This window comes from Neofelis nebulosa, chromosome 9 (assembly GCF_028018385.1).
Source record: "Neofelis nebulosa isolate mNeoNeb1 chromosome 9, mNeoNeb1.pri, whole genome shotgun sequence".
Taxonomy (NCBI): domain Eukaryota; kingdom Metazoa; phylum Chordata; class Mammalia; order Carnivora; family Felidae; genus Neofelis; species Neofelis nebulosa.
Window position 1 is genome coordinate 35,973,649 of NC_080790.1, and position 17,312 is coordinate 35,990,960.

The 17,312-nt window shown below is 44.6% G+C and overlaps 1 protein-coding gene across 3 annotated transcripts; it reads right to left on the reverse strand.

Moving 5' to 3' along the window:
• Positions 1-4,046: 4,046 nt before the first annotated feature.
• ZNF892 (zinc finger protein 892) lies at positions 4,047-16,805 on the reverse strand. Of its 3 annotated transcripts, none has more exons than XM_058683228.1 (5): positions 15,804-16,805; positions 14,668-14,756; positions 11,162-11,267; positions 10,572-10,658; positions 4,047-6,353 (listed from the first exon to the last, which is right to left on the reverse strand). In XM_058683228.1, exons 1-5 carry the CDS (start codon positions 15,820-15,822, stop codon positions 5,083-5,085), a joined length of 1,572 nt encoding a protein of 523 aa, XP_058539211.1. In that variant the 5' UTR covers positions 15,823-16,805; the 3' UTR covers positions 4,047-5,082. The 3 variants fall into 3 exon arrangements, with proteins under 3 accessions (XP_058539211.1, XP_058539212.1, XP_058539213.1); XM_058683229.1 differs by having other exon boundaries at positions 14,668-14,839; XM_058683230.1 differs by lacking the exon at positions 15,804-16,805 and adding an exon at positions 15,670-15,796 and having other exon boundaries at positions 14,668-14,839.
• Positions 16,806-17,312: the final 507 nt, after the last annotated feature.

Sequence of the window (17,312 nt, forward strand, 5' to 3'; positions counted from 1 at the left end):
TTGGTCCTTAATCCTAACTGGTTGCAGATGACCTATGCACACCACAAGGCTTTGACAACTTGACCTGTGATTTTGGTGCCAATTGAAAGGATGTCATGGGACATATAGTAGTATTTTCCCCTATTTCTCTAGAGTATGGATATTATGTATAAAACCACATAAGATGATTCTGAAAGGTGGAGAGAGTACAGACTGGTCCTTCTCCAAGACCTGGAGAACAACACAGCACTGAGTTCCTTGGGTTTTGGTTTTTGTTTTGTTTTGTTTTGCTTCATTTATCCCAGACCAGATTCTGACGAAGCTGGCAACTGAGAAATGTCAATGGGCACAGGCCAAAAAGGGCCCAAGAAAAGTCTGTTCTTTCTAGACAAAGGAGGAGGAAAGGAGTGGCCTAGCAAGACAGGCAATTTTTAGACCATACCCATCCTACTTCAGCCAAACACTAAAGACCAACTGGGGAGCCTACACTTCTACCCTCTCCGGTCTGTGATAGGGTCCTCAATGCCCCACCCCCACACCACATTGGTGTCAGAGAGGGTCAAGTCAGGGACAGAATTTTCAAAACCAACCCCTTCCCCATTCCACCCTGGCAGTGTCATTGGAGACACTGTGGGGAGAGTAGGCCTCCAATTCTACCCAGAGACAAGATATTTCTCCCCTTCTTTACTGGTTTGGTGTCAGTAGAGGCCTAGTGGGGAGTTGTAACTCCCACCCCTACCCAGCAGTAGTGAGGATCCCGATCCAGGTGTCAGTAGAGGCCGGTGAACCTGCATTTCCAACACCAACGTATAGTAACAAGGCAGTCTCCCCTCAGCCCTTTCTTCACCAGAGCGGTGTCAGAGGAAGCCTGTCCAAACAGAAGCTTTGAACAGGATACAGAGTCTCATAACATGACACTCAAAATGTCCAGAGTTCAACTGAAAATCACCATCACACACAGAACCAGGAAAATCTGAACTTGCAGGAGAAGGTAACTCACAGATGCCAACACTGAAATGATACAGCTGCTGGAATTACCTGATAAATATTTGAAAACAGCCATCATAAAACGCCTCAATGGACAATTACAAACATGCTTGACACACATTTTAAAAAGCCTCGGGAAAAAACAAAAACAAAAACACAGAATACAGAAAATCAAATGGAACAGAAAAATATACCTGAAATAAAACCCAGTGATGGACTCAACATCAGGCTGCAAGGGGCAGAGAAAGAAATCAGTGAAGGTGAAGAGAGAACAATATAAAATACCCAACCTGAAGAACAGAGGGAAAATTACTATGGGCTGAATTATATGTCAACCCCTCCAAAACCACCAATTCATGTTGAAGCCCTAACCACCCCCCACCCATGGGTGACTAGAGAAAGGGCTTTTAGAAGGTTGAGATTAAATGAGGTCATAAGTATGGGGTCTTCAGCTGATAGGATTGGTAGCCCTGTGAGAACAGAAGAGAGGATTCTTTCCACACCACATGCACGCACGGAGGAGAGGCTGTGAGGACACAGCCAGAAGGTGGCCATCTACAAGCGAGGAAGGGAACCCTCTTACCAGAAACCAAATCAGCTGGCACCTTGGTCTTGGCCTTCCCAGCCTCTAGAACTATGAGAAATTAATTTCTGTTGTTTGAGCCCCCCGGTCTATTTTGTAATGGCACCCTCAAGCAGATTTGGGTACCTAGGAGAGGGGTGCTGCTCCAACAAATAACCTTAAAATGTGGACGCACCTTTGGAACTGGTTAACAGGTCGAGTCTGGCGGTTTTGAGGTGCATACTAGAAATATGGATGTTAAAGCCCATTCTGATGAAATCTCAGAAATGAGGAACACATTACTGGACACTGGAAGGAAGGCAATCCTTGTGGTAAAGTGGCAAAGTACTGGGCTGAGCGGTGTTTTAGTGCTTTGTGGAAGGTACAGCTTGTGAGCAATGAAACTGGACGTTCAACACGGACTTCCAAGCAAAGTATTGAACGTGCAGCCTGGGTCCTCCTTCCTGCTTATCACAAAATATGAGAGGTGAGAGATGAACCGAAGAAGGAACTGTTAAGCAAAAACAAACAAACAAACAAAACAAAAAACAAAACCCTAGAACTTGGAGATTTGGAAAATTCTGTCCACCCATATTGCAAAACTGAGAAAACTGGTTCGGAAGAGAACACTAAGGGTGTGGCTTAAACAACCACTTGAAAAAGAGATCATGGGTGTGACTCATGGGTGTGATTAAGTTCAGCCTTCTTCACAGAAGCCAGGAATAAAAATGGGATTATACCAACAGAAACACTGCCAGCTGGGACTAAAGGGACAGGAAAACTAGACAAATGGAGGAAGACTGGGACTTCTTAGATCCTACAGGACCAGACAATAGGGCTACTCAGCTAGACATGCTCTATGCTTCAAAAAAAAGAATGACTCGAAAGCCAATTTCAGGATCATCAGTTTGAAACTACCTCCTCAGTTTCAGAGGGCACGGACATCACCTCCATTTCAACAGGCCAGATGGCCAACAACCAAAGTTTTGGAGGCAGGGATGCCCAGCAGGGCCTTGGTGGTGGGACTGCTGTACCACTGGGCCCAGAAAGTGGGATCATGGCCTCAGTGGGTCTGTAAGGTGGGCCATCAAGTCAAAGAGCATTGTTCTCAAGACTTAAGACTTCATGGAATTTGTCTTGCTATCTTTTGGACTTGCTAGAGACCTCTCACTCTTTCCTTCTTTCCTATTTCTCCCTTTTGGAATGACAATATCTATCATATGCCTGTCCCACAATCATATTTTGTAAACACATAACTTATCTGGTTTTATAGGCTCACAGCTGGACAAGAATTTTGCCTCACGCTAAATTACACCTCAAGCCTCACACAGATCTGATTTACGTGATATTTAGGTAAGACTTCAGACTTGATGCTGGAATGAGTTAAGATCTGAGGGAATGCTGGGATAGAGCAAAGGTATTTTGCATGGTCATGAATTTGGGGGAGCCGCGGGCAGAATGCTATGGACTGAATTGTGTGTCCCCCAAATTCATGTTGAAGTGCTCTCAATGTGACTGTATTTGGACACAGAGCTTTTCAGAGGTAATTAAGGTTAAATGAGGTCATAAGGCTGGGGTCGTAACCAGATAGGACTTAAACCTTTACAGGAAGAGAAAGAGAAAGCTTTCTCTCACCTGTAAGCACAAAACAAACGGAGAAGGAGAAGGAGAAGGAGAAGGAGAAGGAGAAGGAGAAGGAGAAGGAGAAGGAGAAGGAAGAAGAAGAAGAAGAAGAAGAAGAAGAAGAAGAAGAAGAAGAAGAAGAAGAATGGGGCGCCTGGATGGCGCAGCCGGTTAAGCGTCCGACTTCAGCCAGGTCACGATCTCGCAGTCCATGAGTTCGAGCCCCGCGTCAGGCTCTGGGCTGATGGCTCGGAGCCTGGAGCCTGTTTCCGATTCTGTGTCTCCCTCTCTCTCTGCCCCTCCCCCGTTCATGCTGTCTCTCTCTGTCCCAAAAATAAATAAAAAAAAAATTAAAAAAAGAAGAAGAAGAAGAAGAAGAAGAAGAAGAAGAAGAAGAAGAAGAAGAAGAAGAGGAAAGAAAGAGAAAAAAAAAAGGGGGGGGAAAAGGCTGTGTGAGGACACAGCAAGAACATGGCCTTCTGCAATCCAGGAAGAGAGCCCTCACCAGAGGCCAAAGCTGACACCTTGATCTTGGACTTCCCAGCCTCCAAAACTGAGAAATTCTGTTGTTTGAGCCACCCAGTCTATGGTGTTTTGTTATGGTAGCCTGAGAAGAGTGAGATAAAACATACTGGGGGGGAAAAGGAAGAAAAACAGAACCTCAGGAACCTTCGGAACTACAATCAAAGACCTAACATTCGTGTCATCAGGGTCCTGGAAGGAGAGAAGGAGTGAGGGCCAAAAAATGTATTCAAATAAATGAGGGCTAAATGTTCCCCAAATATGGCAAAAGACCTAAACCTACAGATTGAAGTTCATAAAACAGGATAAACTCAAAGAAATCTGCATCAAGACACACAAACTTGTGAAAACTAAAAACACAGTACTCAAAACGTGTGCAATGACAACCTTTGAAGTTTCAATGAAAAAAATATACATGCAAAGACATCGTCTGCTTCTACGCAAGAGTAAAATGGTGAAAGGAAGTATTTTGGACTCTTTTCAAGTCTTTCACAATCCAATACGCAGTGTCAGTTCAGGTCTACAATTAAATTTTACTATGGTATGAATAAGCCTAAAGTACTAACTACAGACAATTGAGGTAACATCTTTATAAATAAGCACATTCTCAGGGAACTTAGCTTAAAATAGGTAGCTTAAAATAGACTGAAAACATCAAAGGTCCCTGCTGTACTTTCTAGGCTGTCAGTCTTGACCCTTGGAGTTAACGCGATTCTTAGCAGGCAGCAAATCAACAAGCAAGATCTCAAAGACAGAAAGTGCAGAAGCAGACTGCCAGGCCAGTGTTCCTTGGCTTCAGGGTAGAAACTGCAACTGACCAACTGATGAATATTTCCCCAGTTGGGAGCACTCGTTTGAGCAGTTATCTCAATCAACATTTCTTGAGTTCATTCCCCGGGTTCTCTTTCTCTCTCCTTCCCATCTACCTCCTAAGTGCCCTTGTACTTGAGCCTAAGGACAACTTCCCTTTCACCTCCACTCTCAACCCTGGACAAACTCATTGTGAATTCTCAATCTCTTATTTCTGCCTCTGCAACTTCCCTAAAGAACCACTCATCTCTTTAAAACTCCATCTCCTTAGCATTAAGAGACGACCCAGCCCAGACAAGATGTCTTCTTTCCAGCATCGCACACCCTGTTTCTCTCTCAAGGATTTGGAAGCTTACATACACATTAGGGTGCTGGAAATAATCTTCCTCTTTCCCCAGGGAAATTCAAAGTCCTCTGTTGCACTGAAAAAAATGTAAAACTCCTCCTTCACATTCTAAGTAAGCTATGTCCCGTGTCAACAATGACTTCTCAATTAATATCTTGTTTGTAACACATTCTTAAACTCCTTTGTAGTGCTCACACCACGTTTAGTAAATGTTCAATAAAAATCTTCCAAATGTACCACATTTACATAGTCTTTATCCAGTATGAATTCTCTTTTGCTGGCCAAAGGCTGAATGCTCACTAAAGGCTTTTCCGTATTCTTTGGTTTTCCCTCCAGCATGAGTTTTCTGATGTTGAGAAAGGGATGAACTCTGGCTGAAAGCTTTTCCACATTCCTTACACTTATAGGGTTTTTCTCCAGTGTGAGTTTTCTGATGCTTTGTAAGAGATGAGCTCTGGCTGAAAGCTTTTCCACAGTCCTTACACTTGTAAGGTTTCTCTCCAGTGTGTGTTCTCTGATGACGAATGAGGGCTGAGCGGTCACTGAAGGCTTTGGCACAATCATTGCATTTATAGGGTTTCTCCCCAGTGTGAGTTCTCTGGTGTTGAGTCAGGGCTGAACAGTAGCCAAAGGCTTTCCCACACTCATTACACTCATAAGGCCTCTCCCCAGTATGAGTTCTCTGGTGCTGAATAAGGCCTGATCGATCGCTAAAGGCTTTCCCACATTCATTACACTTATAGGGTTTCTCTCCAGTGTGAATGACCTGATGCTGGGTAAGGAATGTGCTTTGGCTAAAGGCCTTCCCACATTCATTACACTCATAAGGTTTCTCTCCAGTATGAATTCGCTGATGTTGAGTGAGGTATGAGCTCTGATTAAAGGCCTTCCCACATTCATTGCATTCATAGGGTTTCTCTCCAGTATGAATTATATGATGCCGAATAAGGGCAGAGCGGTGACTGAAGGCTTTCCCACATTCGTGACACTCGTAGGGTTTCTCTCCAGTATGAATTCTCTGGTGTAGAGTAAGATGTATACTCTGGCTAAAAGCTTTACCACATTCATTACATTCATAGGGTTTTTCTCCTGTGTGAATTCTCTGATGCAAGACAAAAGCTGAGTAGTAACTAAAGGCTTTCTCACACTCATTACACTTCCAAGGTTTCTTTTCTGCACAAACTTTCTCGTGCCTCATTAGATCTGAATTTTGTTTTAAGTTCTTTTTAAATGAATCACAGTTATGTAGTCTCTCTCCTTGCTGTTGAACAAGTAATGACCTTCGACTAAAACTTCTCCCAAATTCATGACACTGGTAACTTCTCTCCCCAGAAGATTTCTTCTGAGTGACAACCTCCTGTATTAAATGTTTCTCATGGTTTTCCTGCTGACTCTCTGAAGAATCCTCGTATTCACTGGAACTTTCCTTTGGAAATCTTGCTATTAACACCCCGGGAGCTGATTCTTCTTCAGAAATATCCTGCTCTGGAGTTAGGTCCTTACTCTCTGGTCTTGTCTCCCAGTCTGAAAGAAACAAAAATACACATGTACCATTTCCTACACAGGAAAGAAAAATATTTGATGTGGTAGGAAAATAATGAAAAACAAACAAATGAAAACATGCTTACAGGGAACACAGGAACTCGAAAGCTCTCAAAAATAGCTTTGCAATCTTGAGAGAACGTGAGAAAACAAAGATGGGGGGGGGGCAAAGAAGTTCAGCTGCACAAAAGGGAGACAGTGAGCAGGTACCCAAAATTCCTCTACCTAGTAGGGTAGGAGATGAGAAAGAATAACAGAGAAGACTAAACAGAGGTGATGTGGGGAAATGGCAGATAAGATTTTAGAAACCGGGTGTGGCAGAGACAGAGAAGACAGTCTTTCAGGGATTGCCCCCTATTACCCCCTCACTGGAGCTTCTGTGCTTCGTGCTTTGAGAATAGCCATCATTAGCTGATCTCCTTGCCATCAATCCTTCCCCATCCTAGTATTTCCCAATCACTGCTAACAGACTAACCTTCAAAACTGTCACTGTTAAACAAAAATCTCTGGTGTTTCTGTTGCCTCAAGATGAGACACAGATTCTCTAAGCTAGCATTCAAAGTGGTCCAGATCGACAAATTTACACCATCACAACGCTTGGTGATTAAGAAGTAACTGATTGGGGTGCCTGGGTGGCTCAGTCAGTTAAGCGTCTGACTTCAGCTCAGGTCATGATCTCACAGTCTGTGGGTTCGAGCCCTGCGTCGGGCTCTGTGCTGACAGCTCAGAGCCTGGAGCCTGCTTGGGATTCTGTGTCTCCTCTCTGTTCCTCCCCCACTTACACACACACTCTCTCTCTCTCTCTTTCTCAGAAATAAAGATTAAAAAAAAAGAAGTAACTGATCACCTTTGATTGCCCAATAACAACAAACTATAAACAATTAAATGGAATGAAGTTTAAAAAAAAAAATGAGGGGCGCCTGGGTGGCTCAGTCAGTTAAGCGTCCAACTTTTTTTTTTTTTTAATTTTTTTAACGTTTATTTATTTTTGATACAGAGAGAGACAAAGCATGAACGGGGGAGGGGCAGAGAGCGAGGGAGACACAGAATCAGAAGCAGGCTCCAGGCTCTGGGCCATCAGCCCAGAGCCCGACACGGGGCTCAAACTCACAGACCGTGAGATCGTGACCTGAGCTGAAGTCGGACGCTTAACCGACTGAGCCACCCAGGCGCCCCAAGCGTCCAACTTTTGATTTCAGCTTAGGTCATGATCTCGTGGTTTGTAATTTCCAGCCCCGCGTCGGGCTGTGCACTGACAGTGCAGAGCCTGCTTGGGATTCTCTCTCCCTCTCTGTCTAACCCTCCCCTGATCACATGCTCTTGCTCTCTCTCTTTCTCTCTCTCTCTCTCTCAAAATAAACAAATAAACTTAAAAATATATGCGTTTAAAAAAATGAGCAGCATGTAGGGAGGAGAAGGCCAAATCTCTACATGCTCAGATTGGTCCCAACTTGTCAGGATACCTGCTCCAAATCCTAGGCTTCTGAGTAAGAATTTTGGGATTAAAGTTAAAAATGCTAAAAATGTTTATTTTCAGGCTTAAACGGTCTTTAATTTCTATTCCAACCATGACTCTACATAAAATAAATCAATATAGGGGCACCTGAGTGTCTCAGTCAGTTGGGCGTCTGACTTCAGCTCAGGTCATGATCTCGCAGTCTGTGAGTTCTAGCCCCGCGTCAGCCCTGTGCTGACAGCTTGGAGCCTGGAACCTGCTTCAGATTCTGTGTCTCCCTCTCTCTCTCTGCCCCTCCCCCGCTTATGCTCTGTCTCTCTCACTCTCAAAAATAAATGTTAAAAAAAATTTTTTTAAAGGGGTGGCTCAGTCAGTTGAGCTTCTGACTTTGGCTCAGGTCATGATCTCACGGTCTATGAATTTGAGTCCCGCGTCGGGCTCTGTGCTGACAGCTTGGAGCCTGGAGCCTGCTTCAGATTCTGTGTCTCCCTCTCTCTCTGACCCTCCCCTGTTCATGCTCTCTCTCTCTCTCTCTCTCTGTCTCAAAAATAAATAAACATTGGGGCGCCTGGGTGGCTCAGTCAGTTAAGCGTCCGACTTCGGCTCAGGTCATGATCTCACGGTCTGTGAGTTCGAGCCCCGCGTCGGGCTCTGTGCTGACAGCTCAGAGCCTGGAGCCTGTTTCGGATTCTGTGTCTCCCTCTCTCTCTGACCCTCCCCCATTCATGCTCTGTCTCTCTCTGTCTCAAAAATAAATTAAAAAAAAAAAAAACGTTAAAAAAATTTAAAAAGAAGATTAAAAAAATAATAAATAAACATTAAAAAATAAAAATAAAATAACTAAAAAAATAAATAAATAAAGTAAATCAATATAATACAATGTTGTGAGCTACACATCATAATCAGGGAAGTGCCTGGGATTTTAAAAAGCAAATAGAAATAAGTTAAAGGCAAATGGACTTTCAGCTAAGGGGAGTGGAGGAATTAAATCCCAAACATTTGGAGAACACACAGTTGGCGGAAGAAAATAAGAGGCTGCTTGTCTGGTGTTAAGGGTTCGAGTTGGAGAATACAGAAGATAAAACGGTTAGGCAGGTAGCAACAAAAGCTTTAGAAGCAGGTAGAATAATACAGAACTGGCAGAGTGGGGAATCTAGTAGTGATATGCTGCGTCAGTTAGATAAGGGTAAGACCAAAGGAAGTGAAACTAGCTGGCAGTCTATTGCAGTATCTAGTTGGATAGAAATGATCAGGTCAAATCCATGGTATCTATCACAAAAAAGTTACCAGGACTTAATAGTTATCATTTACTTAGCATTTAGCTAGGTACTAGTCGAAGCATTTCTCTTGGATTACTTCATTTGATCCTCACAGCAAATCTAGGAGTTAAGTGCGATCATTATCCCCATTTTATAGCTGGGGAATTTGAGTCACAGAGAGGATAATTCACTTGTCAAAGGTCACAGGGCTAGTAAGTAGTTGAGACTGGTTTTGAACAAAGTGGTTTCAAAATCTGCACTCAACCACTATACTATGCTGCGTCCACTTACATAGAGAGAAAGGCAAGGGGAAACTCAGAGATTGATTTTTAGTCAATCTGTGACAATCTGGTCTGAGACAAAAAGTCACCTTATCCTGCAGAGATAAAAAATATATGAAAAAGCCTAGTTTAGAACCTAACTCCCAAACATATAATTAACAAATATTAAAATGTTGATTTCATGGGAATGCAAGCTGGTGCAGCCACTCTGGAAAACAGTGTGGAGGTTCCTCAAAAAACTAAAAATAGAACTACCCTATGACCCAGCAATTGCACTACTAGGCATTTATCCAGGGGATACAGGTGTGCTGTTTCGAAGGGACACATGCACCCCCATGTTTATAGCAGCACTATCGACAATAGCCAAAGTATGGAAAGAGCCCAAATGTCCATCGATGGATGAATAAAGATGTGGTGTGTATACATATATATATACACACACACAATGGAGTATTACTCGACAACCAAAAAGAATGAAATCTTGCCATCTGCAACTACGTGGATGGAACTGGAGGGTATTATGCTAAGTAAAATTAATCAGTCAGAGAAAGACAAATATCATATGACTTCACTCATAAGAGGACTTTAAGAGACAAAACAGATGAACATAAGGGAAGGGAAGCAAAAATAATATAAAAACAGGGAGGGGGACAAAACAGAAGAGACTCATAAATATGGAGAACAAACAGAGGGTTACTGGAGGGGGTGTGGGAGGGGGGATGGGCTAAATGGGGAAGGGGCACGAAGGAATCTACTCCTGAAACCATTGTTGCACTATATGCTAACTAATTTGGATGTAAATTTAAAAAATAAAATAAAAATAAAAGACTTAAAAAAAAAAAAAAAAAGAAACAATCATGCTTAGTGAATTTTCAGGATACAATTATCCCCAGGTAGGAAATAAATATGGTTTCAATGGTGACTCATCAAAAAAAAAATGTTGATTTCATTGTACCTTATTTGGGGAAAAGAATTGGTTTGAAAGGGTGGAAAGTATTACTTTCTAAAAAAAATTTTTTTTTTTAAATTATGAATTTTAATAGATGACCATCCACAGAGCTGGAATGTGGCATGGGAGAAAGGGACTTCACTTCAACTTTTTCACGGGTCTAACGAAATCTGGAAAGGCCCCTCCACAAGCACTTTGAAGATGCTTTGGTCCATTTGATCCCAATGACCATCTGGGTTTTATGTCATCACTCACCTGAAAGAGCTGCTTTTGAGACTTCTCTCTCCAGCTCCTTTCCGCACTCCAAAGGAGAGATCGCATCAGGCTTGGAAATTGGAAGCCCTGCTCATGGGAAAAGAAAAATTAGTTTGGTCAAGAGTTCGGTATGATTTCCTTGGTTGTTAGGAGAGACAGCATAAGAGAAAGAAAGAGAGAAGCTGGTTTTGGATTTCTCCCTCAATGGTGCTTAAAAAAAGGGAGGAAGAGGATATGGGGTCTATCTGAGCAGAACAACTGAGTCTCTATTAAAAGAATAGCTCTCTCTATTAAAAGAATAAGCATCCATTTCTTAAGAGGTATCTTCATTAGAATTTCATCTCAACATCCTTGGTCATGGAGCAGAGAAGAAGGATGCTACCACCTAGGCAAATATAATCAAAAGGTGTCCATCTCTAACTGTGGGAGGGTTAAACGTGTATCCAGAAACAAAAGTAGACATTGCCTGTCTCAGGACTTACACGACGATGAAGAATCCTTGAATCTAAGAACCTCAGAACTCCTAGGAACTAAGGAAGCAAAGAAACCACACTGGGTAAGTTCAAAGTGGAGGAGGGAGCTGTCCTTACCCAGCAAGACCAGATTCCTGTGCTTCTCAGGCACATCTCCCTGAGGAGGGTTCAGCTGCTTCCACTGGGTGAGAGCCTCGGCCATATCCCTGATTACCAATGACTCCTGAAAAAGCAAACACACCAGTGCTCACCAAGGGATCTTCCAGAAGCCTCTGAGAAGCACTCAGAGCAGAAAGAGAGGATGGACACGAGGGTTAGACAAAATGACGTCTAACATTCCTTCCAACAGTAAGATTCTCTGGTGTATCTGTAGCCACAGACTCACTCCTTGCCTCAATGTATCAGAATTGCATGTAACCGGAAAGACGGAAGGAACCTTCGTTGTAAAATCTGAAGGCACCAAGTCATTAGTTTATGCATTGGTAAATTAAATTATAGAACTACAGACATCGTTACCATTTAGACATGGGAAAGTGGAGAAAATATAATTATGAGTTAACTATGTTCTTTGTGATATGGTTTTAAAATATAAGGGGTTCAAGAAATAGGAAATAGTTTTCTCTCTAATTCTCCTTTGAGAACACAATCAGTCCAATACGTATTAAAAATTAAGATGTTTGCTACACGTCACAGAATATATATTTATTTGTAAAACAGTGTCTCAAGCTCAAAGTATGAAAGTCCCTAACGTGTTCTCACCATTTCTCATAGTGGCCCTGATCAATCTGATAGCCCCCGTCCTTTGCTCCATGTACTTTCTAACCTATCTTACACGACTCCCCCCATGTCCCCTGTGTTCCAGTTGGTGGCTGCCTTTCAGCTGCTTGAAATGCGTGCCACATTCCCTTTTACCCCTTTCTACATGCTGCTTCCTGTTCTTGAATGTTCTCCCCCATCTGATCCTTTCAGCTATTTAAAAAAAAAATTTCTGGGGCGCCTGGGTGGCTCAGTCGGTTAAGCGTCCGACTTCGGCTCAGGTCATGATCTCACAGTCTGTGGGTTCAAGCCCCGCATTGGGCTCTGTACTGACAGCACAGAGCTCAGAGCCTGGAGCCTGCTTCCGATTCTGTGTCTCCCTCTCTCTCTGCCCCTCCCCTGCTCATGCTCTATCTCTCTCTGTGCAAAAATAAAAACATTAAAAAATTAAAAAAAAAAAAAATTTTTTTTTTTTTAATGCTTATTTATTTTTGAGAGAGAGAGAGACAGAGCGCGAGCAGGGAAGGTACACAGAGAGAGAGGGAGACACAGAATCCCCAGCAGGCTCCAGGCTCCGAGCTGTAAGCACAGAGCCTGACGCGGGGCCTTTCAGCTATTTTAATCCTACTCACACTTCAGATCTCAGCTCAGGTGTTACCTCCTCAGAGAAGCCTCCCCTGGGCTTGTAGGGTTGTAGCACCAAGTTCACTTCTCTTGGGTTTTGCACACACTGAGGGGACTTTGTGATTGACGTCTGTCTCTCTCATTGGACAGTGAGCTCCATGAGAACAGAGGCTAACCGGGTCCAATTTTGCTCACCAAAGCAACCCTAGTTATCTGGCACAGCGCAGGAACACTAAGCATGTGTCAAACAGCTGAATGAAGGAAGGAACACAGGAAGTCTGCACAGGATGTTCTATAAAAGTGTGTGTGGGAGGGACGCCTGGGTGGCTCGGTTAAGCATCTGACTCTTGATTTCAACTCAGGTCATGTTCTCACCGTTCATGAGTTTAAGCCCCACATCAGGCTCTGTGCTGATAGTGTGGAGCCTGCTTGGGATTCTCTGTCTCCCTCTCTCTCTCTGCCCCTCTCCCACTCACTCTCACTCAAAAAAGAATATGCGTGGGAACAGAGGTGGAGAGGGGAACAGAACATATCATACATTGGAAACACTGCAGGAGGGCAAGCCTAACCTTGATCTAGATGGCAGGCACAAAGTTCAGACTGTCTACTAAAATGTAGGGAAAGGGAATAGAGTGGGTAATGGTCCTCTGAATCTATAGCTGAATCGATTTCCTGCTAAGACAGATGTCTAATAATTTTTCTCATTCTACACGAAAAAAACTTTCTGTACAACTTTAATTGTGATACATTAAAACAAACCAGTCTCTGGGATGCTAGCAAATCAAACAGTCTTGTCTTGCTTTGAACCACCACTTTTGCCATAGCTCCCTGAGCGCATAAATGAATATACTGGGTGATTTTGCTTGCAGTCAGCATTCTAACGTTTATGACACAGCCCTCTAAAACAACTGGTAAAATAATTCGCATAATAAAATAAAGTTAAAAGAACTACCTACTTGGAAAATCCCCTGCTCAAAATAATTTAACTCTTTATTTCCCACATTTCATGACCTGAGCTAAAGTCTGAGGCCTCACAGACTGAGCCACCCAGTTGCCTCTATTTAAGTTTCTGGTCCCTTAAGACCGTATGCCTCGGGAGTGATCACACAGCAATACAATTTTTATGGTCTTCTCTCTTTACAAACAATGCTAACAGTAACAGACTAACTGGCATTCCTTTTAGACTTTAGTTCCCCGAGAGAACCGCAGCAGTCAAACTCGTTTATGGAGTTGCTGCCCTGCGTGCATGTGCTGGAGTTGGAAGACACAGGAAGATCAACCGGAAACTGTCCAGCAGATGCTACTTTCTCTCCCCTGTTTTCCGAACGAGATCTACAAATTCAGATCAGAGTCCCCAGTGTTTCACAGTGCGCTGTGAGGCAGGTCTGAAGTTGTCACGGTCCCAGTGCCTTTCCCACAGAGTCTGCCATTGTCTCATCATCCGAGGCCAGATCCAGCAGAAGCACCTTGACTAACTTCCCTTCAATCCGAGGGAGGCGTGTTTCATCTTGCCGGGCCTCTACAAACTTTCGTGGGGCTTTATTTACCTTTGGAATGAGACCCAGCGTAGGTTTTCTTGCAGTCTGGCTACGGACCTAAGCTTCCCTTACCACACTTCAGGTCACTCTACAGTGATACACATAGCCTTTGAAGACCTCCAACCCACTTACAGACTTTTGGCCAAAGCCAAAGCCAAAGCAATACAGAATAATTCTGTATTCTATTCTCTAATTACCTACTCTCATATTTTCCAAAGTGCAGCTTTTATCCCAGTATTTTTTATCCCAAGTTCTCTAGAGGATGGGGGGGGGGGGGGGGGGGGCGGGGTTAGGAAAACCTCTTCCAAGGCCTTTTAGGACTTGTCTGTACCAGTCATTTCTGTATGAAATGACTTTCATTTTTGCTGATTAGCTATCTTTTTTTTTTTTTTTATCTCTATCTTATTTCCTCAGTAAATTTCATGAGGCAGGGAAACTGGCTTTTATCACTTTGCATCTGACCATGAGGCCAATGACAGTGCTGAAGAGCTAGTAAGAGTGAATCGAGTACTAAGTGGATCAAGAAGTAATGCTGAAAGGAAAGTTCTGCACAAGTAAGGAGCATTTACTGTCAGGCTCGTCACTCATCATTTTATCAGGATGAACTCAGTGGTCTAGGAATCAGGGCTGAGCGATTCCATAACAATGGCAGAAACTGTATTCCGGTTCTGAGAACAAAAGAAAAAAAAAGAAAACCAAACCCACCTGGGATGCAGCGGTCAGCAACACAGTGATCATGCCATTTTCTTTAGGGTTTTCACCACCGGGAAGGTCTGAGTCCTCAGAAAGCGACCCTACAAGTGGAGATAGGAGCCATGACGATTACTCTTGCCTTGCAGTAAACTTGCAGAAACTTCCATACACAGCTACTTGTCACCTAAGAAAAGCCAACACAGGAAATCAAGGCACAATCCCGCAACATCCCTGAATCAAGACAAACACGACCTCCCATTCCTCCTATCCTCTGCCCTTAAATTCTAGTAGAACTCTGCAGTGAACATCTAGACACATAAATTAAATAACGTTAAATAACGTTATTTCTATCTATCATCTGCTGAATGACAAAGTAATACTCAAGAGTCTGTCCATCCGTTCCTCACTTAATGGTTCATTCCTGTCCTATTCCAGAATCACAGGATGAAGGAAGACTAGTAAATTCCTTTTGAACACTGGCTTTTCAGATATAATACTGGCATTCTTAGAAAAGCGATGAGTCTTATGGGAGGAAAAAAATCCAGTCTTCTAACCAAATCCTGTGACTTCTAGAAACCTCACTTTCTGCATCTGCAAATGGGTACAACAATCTTCTTCCTACCACCTTACAGGGTTCCCGTGAGGACAAAACGAAGTCATTATCAAAAGCCAAATTGTCGGGGTGCCTGGGTGGCTCAGTCGGTTAAGCGGCCGACTTCGGCTCAGGTCATGATCTCCCGGTCCGTGGGTTCGAGCCCCGCGTCGGGATCTGTGCTGACAGCTCAGAGCCTGGAGCCTGTTTCAGATTCTGTGTCTCCCTCTCTCTGACCCTCCCCCGTTCATGCTCTGTCTCTCTCTGTCTCAAAAATAAACATTAAAAAACAAAATTAAAAAAAAAAAAGCCAAATTGTCAAATCTGGTGATCTGGGGGACAAGGGAGGCACACATCATCCTAAAGACGCGCAGGGCAATGGGGTAGCGGGCTCTCCCTCAAAACCCTAACGGGAAACCAACCAGTTGGAAAGGGCTGTCGTCTCACAGAGAAGAGGTGATGCTTCTCCTTCCAGAGCCTGCCCCAGCCAGAGGGCAGCCTTTCCCTTCTTTTCTCTCCAGCAGGCTCTGCGGCTGCATCCCTCCGAAATTCTCACCTCTGCCCCCAGGCTCCATGGAGACTCCCTCCCCTGGCCCGCGCAGGCGACGACGGCCGCGGAAGAAGGGCGCAGCGAACGCGCGAGGGACCCCGGGGGTCCGCCGCTCTGGTGCACTCAGAGGCCCGGGAACGCGCGCGCGACCCTCGCAGGGCAGCCTGGCGCCACCCCGGGGCCCTCCCACCGCCCTCCTTCCGTCCACTCAGACTTGGAAGGACCCGCGCTTAGGCCTCCTCGACCCCAGGTTCGACCTCCCGCACCACGCAGAAGCAGCCCCGGCCTAGCAACAAAGGCATCTAAGAGCCGGCCGGGCCAAGTTGAGCCGGCCCGATCTCGAGGCTGAACTACGACTCCCAGAATCCTCCGCGGGGCGCGGCCTACGTCACCGGTGGCCGCTTCCCAGAGGACTCTGCGGGATGTTGGCCAGGCGAACCTCCCCACTCCGGGCCGGCACTGTACCGAAGTCGCGCACTTATTGGGTCGCCGAGAGAGTTAGGCCCCTGAGAAACCCTTCCAAGTGTGTTAGGCCCTCCTTCTTGGATGCGGACGCTGGGCCCCCGCTCAGAATATGTATTCGGCCGCACTAACTCCCGCCTCGCAGAGGACGTTCACTGCCCCGCAACTGTGACGAGCCAAGGGCGCCACCCCCGACCTACCCTGGATTCCCTCTCTACCGGCAGTGCTCCCTCGGGAGGGGAGGCCGCCGCAGCGGTGCTTCCTCGGGAGGAGAGGCCGCCCCATCGCTTCCTTTCTGCGCCCATTATCAGTCCGCCCATTGTGGCGGGAACAGAGATGATATAAAGTAACCGCAGCCTCTAAACCAGTGGTTCTCAAACTGTACCATGACCACCTGGAAGTCTTGTTAAAACAGTGCTAAACTCAACCCTTAATCAGGAATCTGGAGTGGGACCTGAGCATTTGCATTCCTAACGAGGTCCCAAGGGATGCTGAAGCTGCTCATTTGGAAACCAACTAAATGTTGGAATCCCTGGACCGCTCTTCTTGTTCAATCTAGATGTTCTATATACCATCCAAATGTGATCAACTCCCAATATATCTCCAGCATGGGTTTCTCCTCTGACCTTGAGCTGTCTCCTCAACTCCTTACTTGTTTAATGAATATCTCTAGTATAGGACGTTCAAAACTGAATTTTTGAGATCCTTCCTCCCCCAATGCCATAACTCTTACTCCTGCAGTTTTCCCTCCTTCAGTAAATGGCAACTCGTCCTTCTAGTTGCCCAGTTCAAACAGCTTGTGGTCATCATTCTCTTTATCACACAACCCACATGCAGTTCCTCTGCAAATCCTGTTGGCTGTACTCTCAAAATACATACAGAATCTGACCACTTCTCACCGCCTCCAGTGCTGCCACCCTGGTCTAAGCACCCATCATCTGTTGCCTGGATCACTACAAATGCCTGCCAACTGGTCTCACTCCTACTCTTACCCTGTTTATCCTCTTCTCAACACACCTGCTCTCCTATCTCCAAGCAAAGCCAAAGTCCTTA

Excerpts from the sequence above, each read along its gene's own strand:
- ZNF892 (XM_058683228.1), bottom strand. Across the intron at positions 11,268-14,667 it reads TGCTGACCGCTGCATCCCAG|GAGTCATTGGTAATCAGGGA; the intron begins GTGGGTTTGGTT and ends TTGCTTTTTCAG. Across the intron at positions 10,659-11,161 it reads CAGGAATCTGGTCTTGCTGG|GGCTTCCAATTTCCAAGCCT; the intron begins GTAAGGACAGCT and ends TCCCATGAGCAG.